The sequence below is a fragment of the Muntiacus reevesi genome, chromosome 11, assembly GCF_963930625.1.
Source record: "Muntiacus reevesi chromosome 11, mMunRee1.1, whole genome shotgun sequence".
Taxonomy (NCBI): Eukaryota; Metazoa; Chordata; class Mammalia; order Artiodactyla; family Cervidae; genus Muntiacus; species Muntiacus reevesi.
The window spans coordinates 31,606,135-31,621,670 of NC_089259.1; the positions used below are offsets into that span (position 1 = coordinate 31,606,135).

Genomic DNA, 15,536 nt, shown 5'->3' on the forward strand with positions numbered 1-15,536 from the left:
AGGAACCTGGCAGGCTATGGGCCATGGGATCACAAAGAGTCAGACACGACTGAGCACGCATATGCACACACACACAATGGTGAATAATCATATAATCCAGTATCCATAAACAAATGCCAGAAAGATGTATGAGGGACCCCTTCAAAGGGCAGGGGGCAATGATGCAGAGCGAGCAGAGACAGAGGCAGGTTTATATTCTTCACTTAGATGGGGTTTTATAGCTTAGAACCACATGACTGCATTGCCTTTCCACAGCATGAAATGGTTTTTTAAACCAATCAGCCAACCAACCTCAAGTCCATTTGGAATTAACTTTGGTGACAACAGTAAAGAATTACCAATCCACTGAAATAGTTTTTCCAAATGGCTCCCTGTTGCCATTAGCATTTATGTCAAGATCTTGGACCCACTCATTTCAAATGCCAGTTTCATCATGACTCAAAGACCCTGCTGGAATTCAGATCTGTGTGTGTTTTCTCTATCCAGTTTTATTGCTCTGTTCATCCACAGTCCCACTGGCTTTTATTGCTATAATTTTTATACTATGTTTAACATCTGGTATGACAAATCCTTCTTAACACCCTTATTTTCAAAATTTCCAGGCTCTTTCCTCCTATTTATATTTTCTTATGATCTTCAGCATTTCCTTGTCTAAGTAAATAATCATTTTGATACTTTAATTGTCATTTGAAAGTCGCTCAGTTGTGTTCAACTCTTTCATAGACTATACAGTCCGTGGAATTCTCTAGGCCAGAATACTGGAATGCGTATCCTTTCCCTTCTCCAGAGGATCTTCCCAACCCAGGGATCAAATCCAGGTCTCCCACATTGCAGGTGGATTCTTTACCAGCTGAGCTATGAGGGAAGCCCCTCTAATTGTCATATATTATATATAGATATGTATGCATATGTATGTATATATCTGAATGTCTGTGTGTATGTGTGCATGTTTCTTCATATCCAAAAGTGGGAAGGTCTTCTTGTTTATTCACATTGACTTTCAGAGTAGTACTTTTCTTACTCTAGCTTAGGACACTTACGTTCATTTTTAATATATCTTTTTTAAGTATAGTTGATTTTTAATGTATTAATTTCTGTTATAAGCAGTAATTCATACATACATATATATATATATACATTCTTTTTTGATATTCTTTTCCATTACAGTTCATCACAGGATATCGAATATATCCTTATGTTAATGTTTAAGACAAATATTTCTGTAACTCATCATAGGCAGAAAAATTTGACTTTAAATATCATTTTAATTGTATTCTTTAGAATTCCTTCTACCAACTTAATCAGCAACAATAAGACTTAATTGTTTTAAATAGAATTGAGAGTTCTTTTTTTTTCCATTTGTGCTTAATGTTTAGAAACCACTGATTAGCATTTTTTGATATAGGCTGATACCACCAGGGGGATTATACATTGTGGCAGATGCCACAGAAACAGGATAGAAAAGAGAAGCAGCAGATCATCACTCATGACTCCTCTCTGCACAGACTTGGGCCTGAAGCAGGGTGCTGGCTGTTGTTATAGGAAGTAGCCGATAAGAGGAGGGATAAGGGAGGAAGACAAGAGGAGGGATGCAGGAAGACACATCCAGTGAGGGTTCCTGTGGCAGGAGTCCCAGGGAATTTCCATCACAGACAGACTTCTATCAGACCACACAAAGAGAAATAGGAAGGAAAGGCAAGCTCTGAGGGTATTTGTATATACATGGCTCTTGTGCATCTATGGCAGTGCTTATTCTGGGAGGAACTTTGAGAAAGATGCAACCAGGAGATCCGTGTTAAAACAAGGGCCATCTGTTTGGTGTGATTCAGGTGGGAGAAAAAACCCACAGCTGCTGTATAACTTTGCTGTGGTGAGTCTTCCATCAGTCTTTTCAGATACATTTGAGGATAAAGTAACAAGATACTGCAAGTACTTAGTATGAGCTTTTAATGTTTCCAGAAAGAATCACTAAGTCAAATGCACTAACTCAAATGTTTCTTTGAGTTTTTTGTTTTTTTGTTTTTTTGAGTATCAGCTAACGATACTATTATAAGAATGGACCCCAGTGGCCTTTACTATGACCCATCAAATAGCACAGGAATGCTTTATAGCACTGCCTTTTGGTTTCTCTGGCAAGTCTCCTCCCCCACCAAAAAAGTCAGGCTATACCAAATGCACCCAACTTTTAAAGATTTAAAATGTGCTCAGTAGCAAGAATAGCAACAAGAACCCAGGAAAACTTACTTTTTATTTTCATTCTAACACATACTGGTGACCAGTATCTCACTGTAACCTGCTCTTATGGTAGAGAACCCAAAGCAGGTGAATTTCAAAGCACCTTTTTGCAGGTGTAACTGGCAGAACTTCTGGATGCTTTAAAACTATAAGTGGAAAATGCCCAAGATCAACACAGCACTTTACCCACCTGAAAGTGCTGACATTACCTTTTTGACAGCACAATTCCCACCCAGTTTGTACATGAGGGGAGAGGAGGGTGTGTTTTTCAGGCGATCGGCAGGCAACCAGAGATAGGATTATTTTGGCTTCTAAAGCAGATAGGCATCCTGATCCTTTACAGCCTGAAGAGTGACCTTCAGTCCACACGAAATGTCCTGGCTTTGAAAGAAACTGGAAATCTCATACTCCGGGGGAGAAGCCCTCTCACATGGATTCCATCCAGCAAAGTCCAGCAGAGTGGACTGGGAAAAGGATGCAGTTTTAATGTTTCATTTTAATGCTCCTGATGTAACTCAGGCAGAGTGTGTAAGCACCGAGGGGTCTAGGCTACGTGATGAAATTTGCAGGGGCCACTCTGGGTCAGGGCAGATGAGACCTCAAATAATGTTAGAAGAACTCTTTCTCAGTTGTGGACAGGGGCCCATGATATTGGAAAATAATGTATCAGCACCTCAATTATTAGCAATGCACAGATGGGAAGCAAGCAAACTTCCAGTTAATCTAGCAGTTTGGTCCTGGTTGTTTTGCTCGACAGTGATTATCCACAGTTGCAGGGTTTAGGATTATATAATCAGAGCCACACTCAAGGCACAGCATCTACAGAAGCAGTTGAGGGAATACATGCCTCCTCCCCAGAAGGCTTCCTGTTGTGGGGGAGGGGGACTAGAAAACTAGATTTCTGTTCTGGGGAGAAGCAGGGACAAGAAGCGTCTCAAGTCTGTGAACACAGTGTAGCTGTAAGCGTATCAGATATGAAATAACTTATAGGGATGCTAAAGGCTGATGTGATGTGAGGGCTGCTATGTGGTTGGCTAAAGGCTTTCCACGGTGATTTCACTTAATCCTCACCAACTTTCTGATACATGGGCTATCTTATCGTCATCTTACAGAGAAGGACACTGAGGCTGGGAGTGGTCTGGGGCTTAGTCTGCACGGCACAAGCTGGAGACAAAGCCCCCAGGTGGAGCCTCTGGCCACGGTCAGTGCTGCCATGGTGATGGTGCCCAGCCAGACGGTGGATGGAAGTGTGGCTCTAGGAGACAATTCTGTGGGCCTCTGGTCTTTCTCTTCCCAGAGAGGTTAGCAGACAACATTCACCAGGCTGACTCACCCGTCCACTACCACCATCTTGCTTTATTATGACCAGTGTCATCACAGTCAAACTTGACTCCAGCCCTTCCTTAAACCATGATATTATCTGGAGTTCACTGACTTCCTGGCCCCTGGTTCTCAACCCCTGGGATTGGGTTTCCAGAACGCCCCAATCACGGGAAACTCTATTCCTATAAAGGAATACTGTGCTGTGCCTAGTCGCTCAGTGTCCAACTCTTCGTGACCCCATGGACTGTAGCCCGCCAGGCTCCTCTCTCCATGGGATTCTCTAGGCAAGAATACTGGAGTGGGTTGCCATGCCCTCCTCCAGGGGATCTTCCCTACCCAGGGATCGAACCCAGGTATCCAGCACTGCAGGCAGATTCTTTACCAGCTGAGCTACCAGGGAAGTCCATAAAGGAATACTACTTGGCAATAGAAAATAATAAACTACTGACACTCTCAACAACATGGATGAATCCAAATGCATTATGCTGCAAGGGGAAGCCAGCGTGACCACACACTATGCAGTTACATGCCTATGGAATGGCAAAACTATAGCATCAGAAGCCAGACCGGTCATTTCCAGGGACTGGGTGTGGGGGTAGAAGCTGATACAAAGGGAGCTGAGGGAGGTTTGGGTAATGATGATACTGTTCTATATCCGAGAATGCCAATGCACTTGTTAAGACTCACAGAACTGTATGCTAAAAAGTATTAATTTTGTGCATGTAAATTACACCTTATGAAATAGGAGAATGGCATACCTTACTAATAAATACTTCCAAAGGAATAAGGGAAACTAATTAGGTGACGATAATGAGGAGGTAACAGCTTCTAATTAATAGCCCATGTTATGAAAAAGCAATTTTCAAATTGACAAGTGTCCCACAACAGATTATCAGAACAACATGCAGCTTAGTTAAGGAGCAATGATAAACTTCATCCAACAATCCCCAGATAGAAGAGGCCAATATCTAATCAATATTCTTTTAGTGGCATGCGTTGCAGGTACTGGCAGCATCTGATTGCACTAATCTACTTTGTTTCCCCTCGTTTGAAAGATCAGGCAAGAAAATATATACATTACTCTTGAGCTTTCTTGAAACAGTCTACTGGGTCTGCCAGGACCTTGGAAATAAGAAGGAAAGGGCACCTGTTGGAAAACCAATACCGGGGCTCAAATGAGCTGTCAGAATGCAGCAGTGATTAGCTACTACTTAAGGGTACAGGCCTTTACTGAAGGGAAGACGAGTTTCTAATGTGGTGCTTATTAATATTAATTAATATTAATATTAATATTATTTCAACTAAAAGTCAAAGCCAAAAAACTCTCAAGTACAAGAAAAAGAAAGATGAATTGCATTACCATAAGCAATTATATTTTACTTGCCTATAAAAGATATTTTAAAACTATGAGCCATGCTACCATACGACCCAACAATCTCACTCCTGGGCATATATCCAGAAAAGGTGAAAACTCTAATTCAAAAAGATACATGCACCCCAATGTTCATAGCAGTACCATTCACAACAGTCAAGTCACTGAAGCAAGTTAAACATTTATGGATAAAGAAGATCTGATATATATAAACATGCACACACACACAGAATGAAAATATTAGCCATAAAAAAGAATGCAATAATACCGTTTGCATCAACATGGATGGACCTAGGAATCATCATAGTAGGTGAAGTCAGGAGAAAGATAAATATCATATGCTATTACTTCTACGTGGAATCTTAAAAAAAAAATACAAACTTATTTACAGAACAGAAATAGACTCACAGATGCAAAAAATTTATGGTTCTGAAAGTGGAATGGGGACGGATAAATTAGGAGTTTGGGATTAACAAATACATACTACTACATATAAAGTAAACAACAAGGACCTACTATAGGGAGCACAGGGAGCTATGTTCAATATCTTGTAACCTATAATGGAAAAGATTTTTCTGCCATTGAAGTCACACATCATCAGTCAATACACTCTGTCTGTTACTGCTACCGCCCCCTCGCCGCTGCCGACTTTGTCGTCTACAGAAGGTGCCTTCTGATGTCACTTTGTATCTTCTGGGTCTATAATCAAAATCTCCATTTTATAGAAAAAATTTTTAAAAATTAGTTTTTGGCTGTTCCGTGTGGCATATGGGATCTTCATTCCCAGCTAAGGACTGAATCCATGTCCCCTGCAGTAAAAGCGCAAAGTCTTAACCACTGGACCACGAGGGTAGTCCCTTGATCTTGGACCTTCCACCACACCCACTCATCCCAGTGTCCCCCAGTGTACAGAGATAAACACGGACAGGTAGGAATCACAATGGATTTGTGCCGAGACATTATCCCAAAATTAACTGTAAAAATGCAAGGAAATCTGGTTTCAACAGTTTTAGGAAACCCAGTCTCTACTGCCAGAAGAAAGGAGAGGAAAAAAAATGCATTTCAGGAGAGCAAATCAAACAGAGGAAAATGGCAAGAAAAAAACAGTAGATGAAAAGCCTAACTGGTAAAATCAACTTCCTGAGAATGAAAAATCTATTTGAGAGTTTCAGCTGAAATAGAAGTTAGTTTGAGTAGGAAAGTGTGTGTACTCATGTGCTCATTCATAGCCGATTCTTTGTGACACCATGGACTGTACCTGCCAGACTCCTCTGTCCACGGCAAGAATACTGGAGTGGTTTGTCATTTCCTTCTCCAGGGGATCTTCCCAACCCAGGGATCGAACCCACGTCTCTTCTCCTGCATTGGCAGGTGGATTGTTTACTACTGAGTCACCTGGGAAGCCCATAAAGTGTGTAAAGAATGCAATCAATATGATACTTCACTCTCAAAAGACAAGATTAAACACTGTAAAATGAATTAACTAATACTGGGAGGGGATATTTCTCCATGTGAAAATTCCACCCGGAAAGATTTAAGGTTAGACCAGAAAGGCATTTCCTAAAAGGCAAGACACACAGTACAAAGTGCAAACCTTCTCTTCTATCCTAAAAACAAAAACAAAACAAACAAAAGAGAAAACCAAGAAGCCTGACAGTTTCCTAGAGGCCGGCCGCTATTGAAACCCGCTCAGTCAGTGTGTGTTTATTGGGTGCTGGTCACTCATTGTGCCTGGACGTCCCCACCGATCTGGTGGATAGAGAAGCACCCAGTACTGCCCTGGGTGGAGCTGTCTCTGGAAGCAGGAGGCCTTCAGGAAGGGAAGCGAGTTGGAACCTGTGAACTTTAATGCAGACCAGACGTGATGAGCTGGACACTTTGCTGGGTTTGGGTGTTTTGTTTTTCTTTTTTTTTTTTGGCCTAAGTACCAGATGGTGGGGAAATGTGGTCACCTGGAATAATGCATACTGTAGAGCTCTCGAAGTCTTTTTTTGTTTTTGGACTTGCGCCTCTTTTTTTTTTTTTTTTTTAATTCCAGGGAGGCTTAAACATTTTATGGAGTTAGAGACTCAATTTTTAAAACAGCCACGGCTGAATACTTTTTTCTTCCAGAACGCTGGATCTTTATAACGATCCTCTTAGGTAAAGCAGCTGCGAAAACATCATTAAAAAAGCATATATTGTCACCTGTAAAAAGCAGTAAGAGTCTATTTTTATAAAGTTCAAAGTGCTCGGGTATCTGGTGGGGGGAATCCCTCCGGACTGCTAAGACTTCTCTGGCTTGGTGACGGCTCCGCTCCCTTTCTCCTCCCCTCGCCTTCTGCTAACACACTCCCAGCTCTAAGGACCAGCAGCAACCAACTAAGCTTTGAGAGGCTGGTCCTGAGCCCACGTCTAACAAGTTCTGCAGCCGCCTTCCCACCTAAACATAAAATCCCAATAAAATGTACTTTTTCCCTATTGTTTACTTGTATTACTTCTCTACAGAGCTGGAATAAATAGGGCATGGGATGGGAACGGCAGGTGTGGGCTCCCCTTGGCACAAGGGTCTAACCTTCCCCTCCAGCCCTTCCTCATCATTCAGGTGTTGACTTGCTTTGTCCTAGAACCTGGAGGCTGCCACCCTTCCTGGATGTGAAGCACGCCTTCTGACAGATCTCATTGCAAATGTCTTCCTGGAAGTTGTCTGAGTGGTGGGTGCTCTTCTTTGTGTCCCCTCACTTGACTCAAAGAGCCAGGGCTCTGTCTTGTTCATCTGGATCCCGTGTGGGCGTGCTAAGTCGCTTCAGTCATGTCCAACTCTTTACAACCCCATGGACTGTAGCCCGCCAGGCTCCTCTATCCATGGGATTCTCCAGGCAAGGATATTGGAGTGGATTGCCGTGCCCTCCTCCAGGGGATCTTCCCAACACAGCGATCGAACCTGTGTGTCTTACATCTACTTGTGTTGGCAGGAGGGTTCTTTACCACGATCCCAAAATGCAATAGTTTAAATCTCTATTTCTCATTTGGTGATAATATTTCCAGACCACCAGGCTAATATGCATCCCATTTCCTGGCCCATATCCCATACCAATTTAATGACCCCAAGAAAACATTAAAATTTCTTATATGTGGTGCCAAAAATAAGTAGGCATTCACTCTAAGTGGTATAAAAATTCCCATTTTTTTTTCACTTCAATATCTATATGTTGTGGTTGTTCTCTGTATTAGGAACCACCAACTGGTCACCATCATGATGGCCAGGATTCATGCCCCAGGTTAAAACTACTGAAGTATGTTAAAGGTCTCTGCTTACCATCTGCCTGCCACACTGACAGACACATTTTCTGAAGCTGCTTTTACTGTGGAACATGCCTATTCCAGAATGAAAAACGGATCCCAGCCTCCAAGAGCAACAAAGCTTCTGTCTGGTTTTCAGGCCCTTCCTCTGGCCACTCCAGTGGCCACCCATGCCCTCCTTAGCTTCTGCAAATTCCATTTCTTTTCCTGCCCTGAATGCAGACACACAGGGCACACTCCCCTCCAACTGGCTGATCAGGGTCCCACCTGCTTGGCCAGCTTGTGAAGCCACTCCCCTCCCAAGCCAGCCCCATGACAAGATTTCTCCTTCTGAGAAGTATGGTCCATCTGGTCACAGCCATTAAACTCAGCATCTGCTTGGTTTGATTCATGTCAATGTATGGCAAAAACCACTACAATATTGTAAAGTAATTAGCTTCCAACTAATAAAAATAAATGAAAAAAAAAAAAAACACTTAAGTGTAAAGTTGTCTTTCAAGCCTCCAATAAGCTGATGTGCATTTTTTTGGTTTCCCCTCAATGTGACTAAAGCAGCCAAATGCTTGTGACATTCTTTAACATTTTAGCAAAAAATTGTGGCAAAATTGACATAAAGCTCACCATCTTAACCATTTCCAAGCATGTAGTTTAGTGATATTAATATATACATTCACACATGTGTGCTCAGTCATGCATGTCCGACTCTTTGTGACCCCATGGACTGTAGCTCTCCAGGCTCCTCTGTCCATGGGATTCTCCAGGCAAGAACACTGGAGTGGGTTGCCATTTCCTCCTCCAGGGGATCTTCCCAACCCAGGGATCGAACCCACATCTTGTCTCCTGCATTGGCAGGCAGGTTCTTTACCACTGTGCCACCATATACATCCACACTGTTTTGCAACCATTATCATCTTCCATCCACAGGACTCTCTGTGACATTTTTGCTTGTCATCATCTGTGAGAGGCAGACAGAAAGCCGCCAGTTAGTTTCTAACCCTGTTTTAATTCACGGAACTGTACACCAAGAAATGGTATATATTATGGTGTATTAATTATACTTTAAAACAGTGATGTCTGCCCATTCAAGCATCTCTAATGCAGGCAGGATGGGCTTTCTGAAACATACATCTGAGCAGTCCCACTGCCTGGCACAGAGTTTAGAGCATGGGTGCTCCAAATTGTTGGCAACCAATGAGTGAATGAATTCAACTACTCTCTTCAAACTTGTCAAGGGTTCCTGTGTCTAACACCTTTATTGGTAATTCAAGTCATGATAGCTTCCCTGGTGGCTCAGTGGTAAAGAATCTGCCTGCAATGCAGGAGACATGGGTTTGATCCTTGGGTTGGGAAGATTCCCTGGAGGAGGAAATGGCAACCCACTCCAGTATTCTTGCCTGGAGAATCCAATGGACAGAAGAGCCTGGCGGGTTACAGTCCATGGGGTCACAAAGAGTTGGGTATGACTTTGCAATTAAACAATAACAAATGATTCTCCTACTAATGACTAAGGTTAGATACATGTGTGTACATGCATGACACCTTTGTGTTGATGTCTTTTTTAGTTGGCAAATTATTTCAAGTTTGTATTTTTAGGTGACAGTTACATGTATCACAGGGCATCTGAGATGAGAACATCCTGGCTATTGCAAAGAGTTTCTTCTTGAGTTACAAGAAAACCATTTAAGAAAAATATACAATATATTTAATTTATTCTCACATAAATAATTAGCTACAAGGTAACCCTTAGAATGCAAAACTTTTGATTGCAAATGAATAAATCAAATTATACCATCTTTGATCTTTCAGCTCAAAATACACTAAAACAGCATGCACGTAGTACTTTCCTATGTTTGAATTATGCTTGAAGCGCACCCACTGATGCCATGAAGGTTATGCAGCAATGGCAGATGCAGTCTGAGTCAGTGCTCTGTCTGGGCTCAGGAGGGATTTCGTTTCCTATTTTAAAATGAAGATCACCCAGCCACACCAAGGAGAAAATTGGGCACAGAGCGGTGGAGACACTGTATTTTATATAGAATGTTTTAAAAGCCTGATTATGCAAGACTGTTTAACCCCTGCGGCTCAGCCACAATAGCCAGTATTAATGTAAGGAACTTGCCTGGCACGTTCAGAGTTGAAAGTCTGCCAAACAGAATTTTTCAGACAGACTGAAATTGTATTCGTCTCAGAGTCAGCTCACTGGAAGTTTTTTTTTTTTTTTAAAGGAAAAAGCCAAGATAGTAGGTGTCAGTGACTAAGAAGGGCCCCCAAGGAAGCTCTGGAAAGCCCCAGGGTTGGGGCTTCACGGGGACGGTTCTGATAAGAAGTCTAGACTATCTGCAATGTGCTGATCATGAGGAAAGCCAGATGATTGAGCAAGCTTCTGAAGCCAGCATCTCCAAGAGACGAACATGCACGTGAGACATGCTGACATGTGGGAACTTGCTGACACCAGGGCCTCAGTGATCCTGAACCCAGACCACAGCACCAATTATCCGTGACCCCGAGTGACACTCAGGAGGGACTCCTGCTACAGATGCAGAAAAGGCTGTGGGGAGGGGGCTGGCAAACATCTTTAAGCACCCAAAGGAAACTGTAAGAATGTGGACAGAAAGAAGACAGAAACCACAGCATCTATGATGGGTAACATCTGAAAGCTCTTACTCAGAGAGGGTGGAGTTGAACACAGCAGCACCAGACGAGCAGACGAGGCAAGTGGGCTGCCCTTTGTAGGGGTAAGAAAACATATCCCTTCTTCTAAGTTTTCCTATGTTTCAGCTGCTTTGTGCAGTTTTGTTCAGTGAACAACCTGTGCAACTTGGGGAAACTACTTGGTAGGAGTTTGGCTACAGAGGGAGGGATGCAAACCTCTAGGTCTGAGCTGACTCTTCAACAGGAAGGATCAGATGATTTGGTCAAGAAAGGGTTAACCGCAGTTCCACTAGCAAACTCGGTGTCCATGATTTGAGCTGAGCCTTTTCAGGGACCACATCAGAAACAGTGGATCTATGCCTCAGTTATTATTTCTGCCAAGAGTGGAGAAACCAGACACAAAATAACCCGCACCACACACAATGACCATTGCTTCCCTATTTCCTCAGAGTGACTGCCTGTTGCCTCTTTCCTAAACACGTCTGGAAATCTCTTAGTCGTGACGGCCACACCTTTACAGTAGAGCTGCTCCAAAGGAGGAGGAACGAGGTGGCTGGTGCTCCCATCGGAGCGGAACTTGAAGTGTCTTTTCCACTCGTCCCTGGGCCAGCACCTCTGCCCTGCCGGTCCCTCCAACCAGCATGCGTATTTCACTTATAACCGAATCTGTGTCTTGAAAAACAGGCTGGCGACTCAATGCGTTCATTGAGACATTTTTAATTATGTTCCTGGCTTTCTCCCCACTCAATCCCACATCCTCCCGGCTAAAGCAGCAACATCCACATGTCCCAGAAGCAAGAACCAAAAGCTCATGAAGCCTGCAGAGTCCGTGAGACATCCAGAAAGAAACCCTTCCATTCAGTGAAGAAAAACCAGGCTGGGTTGCCTAGGAATGTCTCAGCGCCCACCATGCCAGGTGCCAACATCTACCGCCCAGGCTTCCGCCACTGGGGGGTGGGGGAGGGTGTGAGTGACAGCAGGATGGCCACGCAGAGGAGAGGGCCTTGCCCTGTCCGTCTGTCCATCAGGGAGAGAGAGGGCAGAAGGCAGCCATAGATGTCTGACTTTTGATCCAGCGAAACTAGATCTGGAAGGTGTCCCCAGCTTCAAAGAGGCTCCACAAGTCAGGGGAACATCTTTTAAGTATTCCCTGAACAAAACCCTTCCTTGAAGTCACCTAAGGTCCCTCTGATAAGGACCCTCCTCCTGAAGGAAGGGGCCAGCCGTGCTCACCTCAATGATGTAGAGCACCACGTTCTTGTAGAAACAGTACAGGATGCACTTGGTCACCCGGTTGTAGCTCCAGGCACCGTGAACCAGCAGGAGCTTCTCCAAGTAGGAAAACTGAAAAAGGAAAGAAAGAGGGTCTGGAATGTCCTTCGGAGGAGAAGACGGGCAACGGAGTGGAGGAACCCGGATTCTGCTGGTGACCAAGAACACCACTCGCTTTAGAGGCAGCTTTCAGGCCAGGTGAGAAGGTCTAAGGTCTCCTCTTTAAGCTACAGAGTTATGATTTTCCCCAGTCACACAGCTAAACTTCAGATTGCTGTCTTGTGAAGTTCTATTTACTCTAATGTTTTTAGGATATTAATTATTAAAAGGAGGTGACCAACCAAAATTAGAAGAAAAGAGCAGTGAAATAAGATGCTTCTATTCAATCACCAATTTGGTAATGGCAACAGGAGCAAGGGACAGGACTGTCATGAACCCGTATCCTTTTAAGAAGAGAGATGCGCATATAGACACTACCTGTTCCTATTTCCACTGTCAGCCTGCAGGTGCAAGACAATGACACTCCACACACAGAGAGACACACACTCTGCCCTCCACTTCTAGACCCATCTCCTTCCCCTTTTTCTGGCCTCCAACAAGTAAGAGCCCCTCTTGCTGAAATGTGATGTAGTCATCCGTCCAAATAAAACATCAACACGCAGCTGACATCAAGTTGAGAGTGATGTAATGGCTTAGCTCTTGCAGTCTGAAATATTCAACAATATTCCAATAAAATACTCAAATCCTCCTCGGGGCAGGGGGTCTTTGGACACCACTCCAATTCTATCTCCTGAGCCTCCCCTTAGCCTGGCTTTGTCTTCTGGGTCCTAATTCACAAAAGCCTCCAAAAGTGTGAACAAGGAGTCGGAGGGAGGGAGATGGGCTGTTTTTGGGGTCATAGTCTGGGCGTGTTCTGGCGGTATGCATCATTAGGGGTGATCCTGCTTCACTTCATGGTTCCTATGTATTCAGTTAGCCTCTCCTGGCACTGAGTCCTCCTTGGTTGCCTTGAACTAAAACATCACCTCCTGTTCTGAGTCACAGGGCAGCCCACAAACTCAAATCCATCACTCTCCCACGAGAGAGGACCATGCACAGATACTAGGAGTTCTGCTGTTGTCAACTTCCTATTAACTTTAGGTTACTTTTGAAGTTACATTTAACCATGTACAGAAAAGAAAGAACTGGCCAAAGATACAGTACTTTTTAAACACTTTTTCGAGAGGAGGCCACACCATTGCTGGTGTTAACACTAAGGACAGGAGCTCAAGCCGGCGAACCACATCTGGGTAAGTTTCTGCAGACGGCCTGTCTACATGTGGCTCCAAAAGCTGAACGAGACTCTGGAGTGGTGGGAATGGGTACACGTGGAGAAATAAAGCTCCCCATACAGGGTCATCAAGGATTCCCAAGGGAATGGCTAAACAAATAAAGAGGAAGTTTGTATTTGACCTGGACACCCTGGCGTTCAACCTTCCATGAGTACAGAGAACATCTGTTGGAACCATCCAGAAGGCCCTAGCTTAGCACTACAGTGATTTTTTTTCAGAAAACAAAACAAAAAAAAATCCTAAATCAAAATGCTGTTTTCATGAGGTTGCTCAAAAAACATTAAGGAGGTAGGGGGCAGAAATGACTCTCTCCAAGGAGAACAGGCAGCGGAGGGCTGGAGACACAACACGACACAGGCTGGCCCTGCACAGTGAGGCCCCAGCGGGCCGGCCGGCAGCCTGGGGCCACCCCGTGGACACAGCACAGGCCAGCTGGGGAGAAACAGAACCAGGGCTTGCCGGCTTCATAACTTTCCCGAGGACAAGTCTTTGAGCTACCTTTTTTTCCTTCTGGATATAACTTTCCAGGGCACGTTCTCAAGAATCCAATCAAAAATGTGCTCATCCACATTAAAATAAACAGATCAAGTGCTAAGGCATGAACTTTGACCAAAGACATTTATCACTTTATTAACTTCAACCAAAGGAACTCAGTCAGTTGTGGCATATCCTACCTAGTAATTATGGCAGAGGAAACATCCTGGTGAGGAGGGTATGAGGTAAGCCGAACGCAGACCCGAAATAATGGAATCTCTGTCTACACCTGAACAGGATGGCGGACGGGAGGGACATGCAGGGATGCTGGTTGGCTAGAGACCCCTGGTGTTCCTCTGTGTTCAGTCTTTGGGGTTGTCCATCAGCTCCTCCAGCACAGGTGATGCAGGCTGGATGGACAAGAAAAGCCCCAAACAGAATCACAAAGCCCTGCCGCCCTCTGTATCTTCCCTTTAGTTTTGATTTGCTTGTCATTTTGATTTGCCTTTAATTTGAAGAGACCAACTGCTCCAGATCCCACATCCTATTAGTCCGGTTTCAATAAAGCAGGTCACGGAATCTCCCTTCCCTCGATATTTGCAAGAAAAAGACAAATATTTGCCTGGAGCTCCTAGGAAACCTCTGAAGACCCCTGCCAGCCATATGATGCTATAACTCAAGTATTTAATAATGCTGGGGTGCATAACATCTCCAGGTGCTGACAGCCTGCAGGAAGCGCGAGTCCCATAGGCCTTGGGGCAGTCGACTCTGGAAAGGAACCAGGCAGGTGCGCGGGGCTAGTTCCCCAAGGTCACATGCAGGTCCGCTGTTCTCCGACCCTGGGGGCTGGGACCCGCGGTAGGTCACCTCTTGTAAAGGAAGCCCAGTTTTCCCACCTATAAAGTCGGAATTCCTTCTCCTACCTACATGAGTCATCATCTTGAGGATTCATTTAAAATCGACAAAAGGAACAAGGTGGATTTCGTGCACTTTTTGGACTTATAAGGATCCTGCTGTTCTCTGCGTTTGCAAAACCACTAGCTGGTGGGTGGGGGGTGGTGGGGATTTGAGATGGCATCTAAGCAGAGCCCCCCTCCGGGAAGTGGGCCTTGAAGATACAGAAGGCCAGTCTGCATCCCTGGGCTTGCAACAAGTTCTTCCATGCTTAACATGCAGCCCCAGATCTCAGCTTCAAGGAGGAAAAGGCCATGATTACTCGTGCTCATGTGATAAGGTTAATGCATTCTCCCAAAGACTGAACACGGAGGAACACGAGGGGACTCGAGCCAACAAGCAGGCATTTAATCCCAGCACACAGTGATTGGAGATGGGAGGAAATGGTCTGTGTTCTCTGAGACACCTAAATTTCCTAGATGGTCAGGCAGCAAAGATGGTCCAGGTGCAAATCCCAGGGGGGCAGGAGCTTGGCCGTTTCCCTTCACGTTGGGGCTGTCATTGAGGAGTGGACATTCCGCTTGGTCTCCGACTGCTAGGACAGGAGCTGCTAAGTCTGTCAGGAGCCTCTGCTGAATCGTACAGACCAGAGAGGAATGGGCTGGATGTGGCCGAACTGCCAAAAGCTTTGTGCTGCTGAC

The 15,536-nt window shown here is 44.4% G+C and overlaps 1 protein-coding gene across 1 annotated transcript in view; it reads right to left on the reverse strand.

Annotated features, from left to right (window-relative positions):
- LOC136144073 (phospholipid-transporting ATPase IB) overlaps window positions 1–15,536 on the reverse strand; it is a 389,187-nt gene that overhangs the window by 178,401 nt on the left and 195,250 nt on the right. Inside the window, exon 26 of the mRNA XM_065901698.1 lies at window positions 12,098–12,208. Coding sequence (XP_065757770.1) covers window positions 12,098–12,208 — 111 coding nt within the window. The remainder of the gene's footprint in view (window positions 1–12,097; window positions 12,209–15,536) is intronic.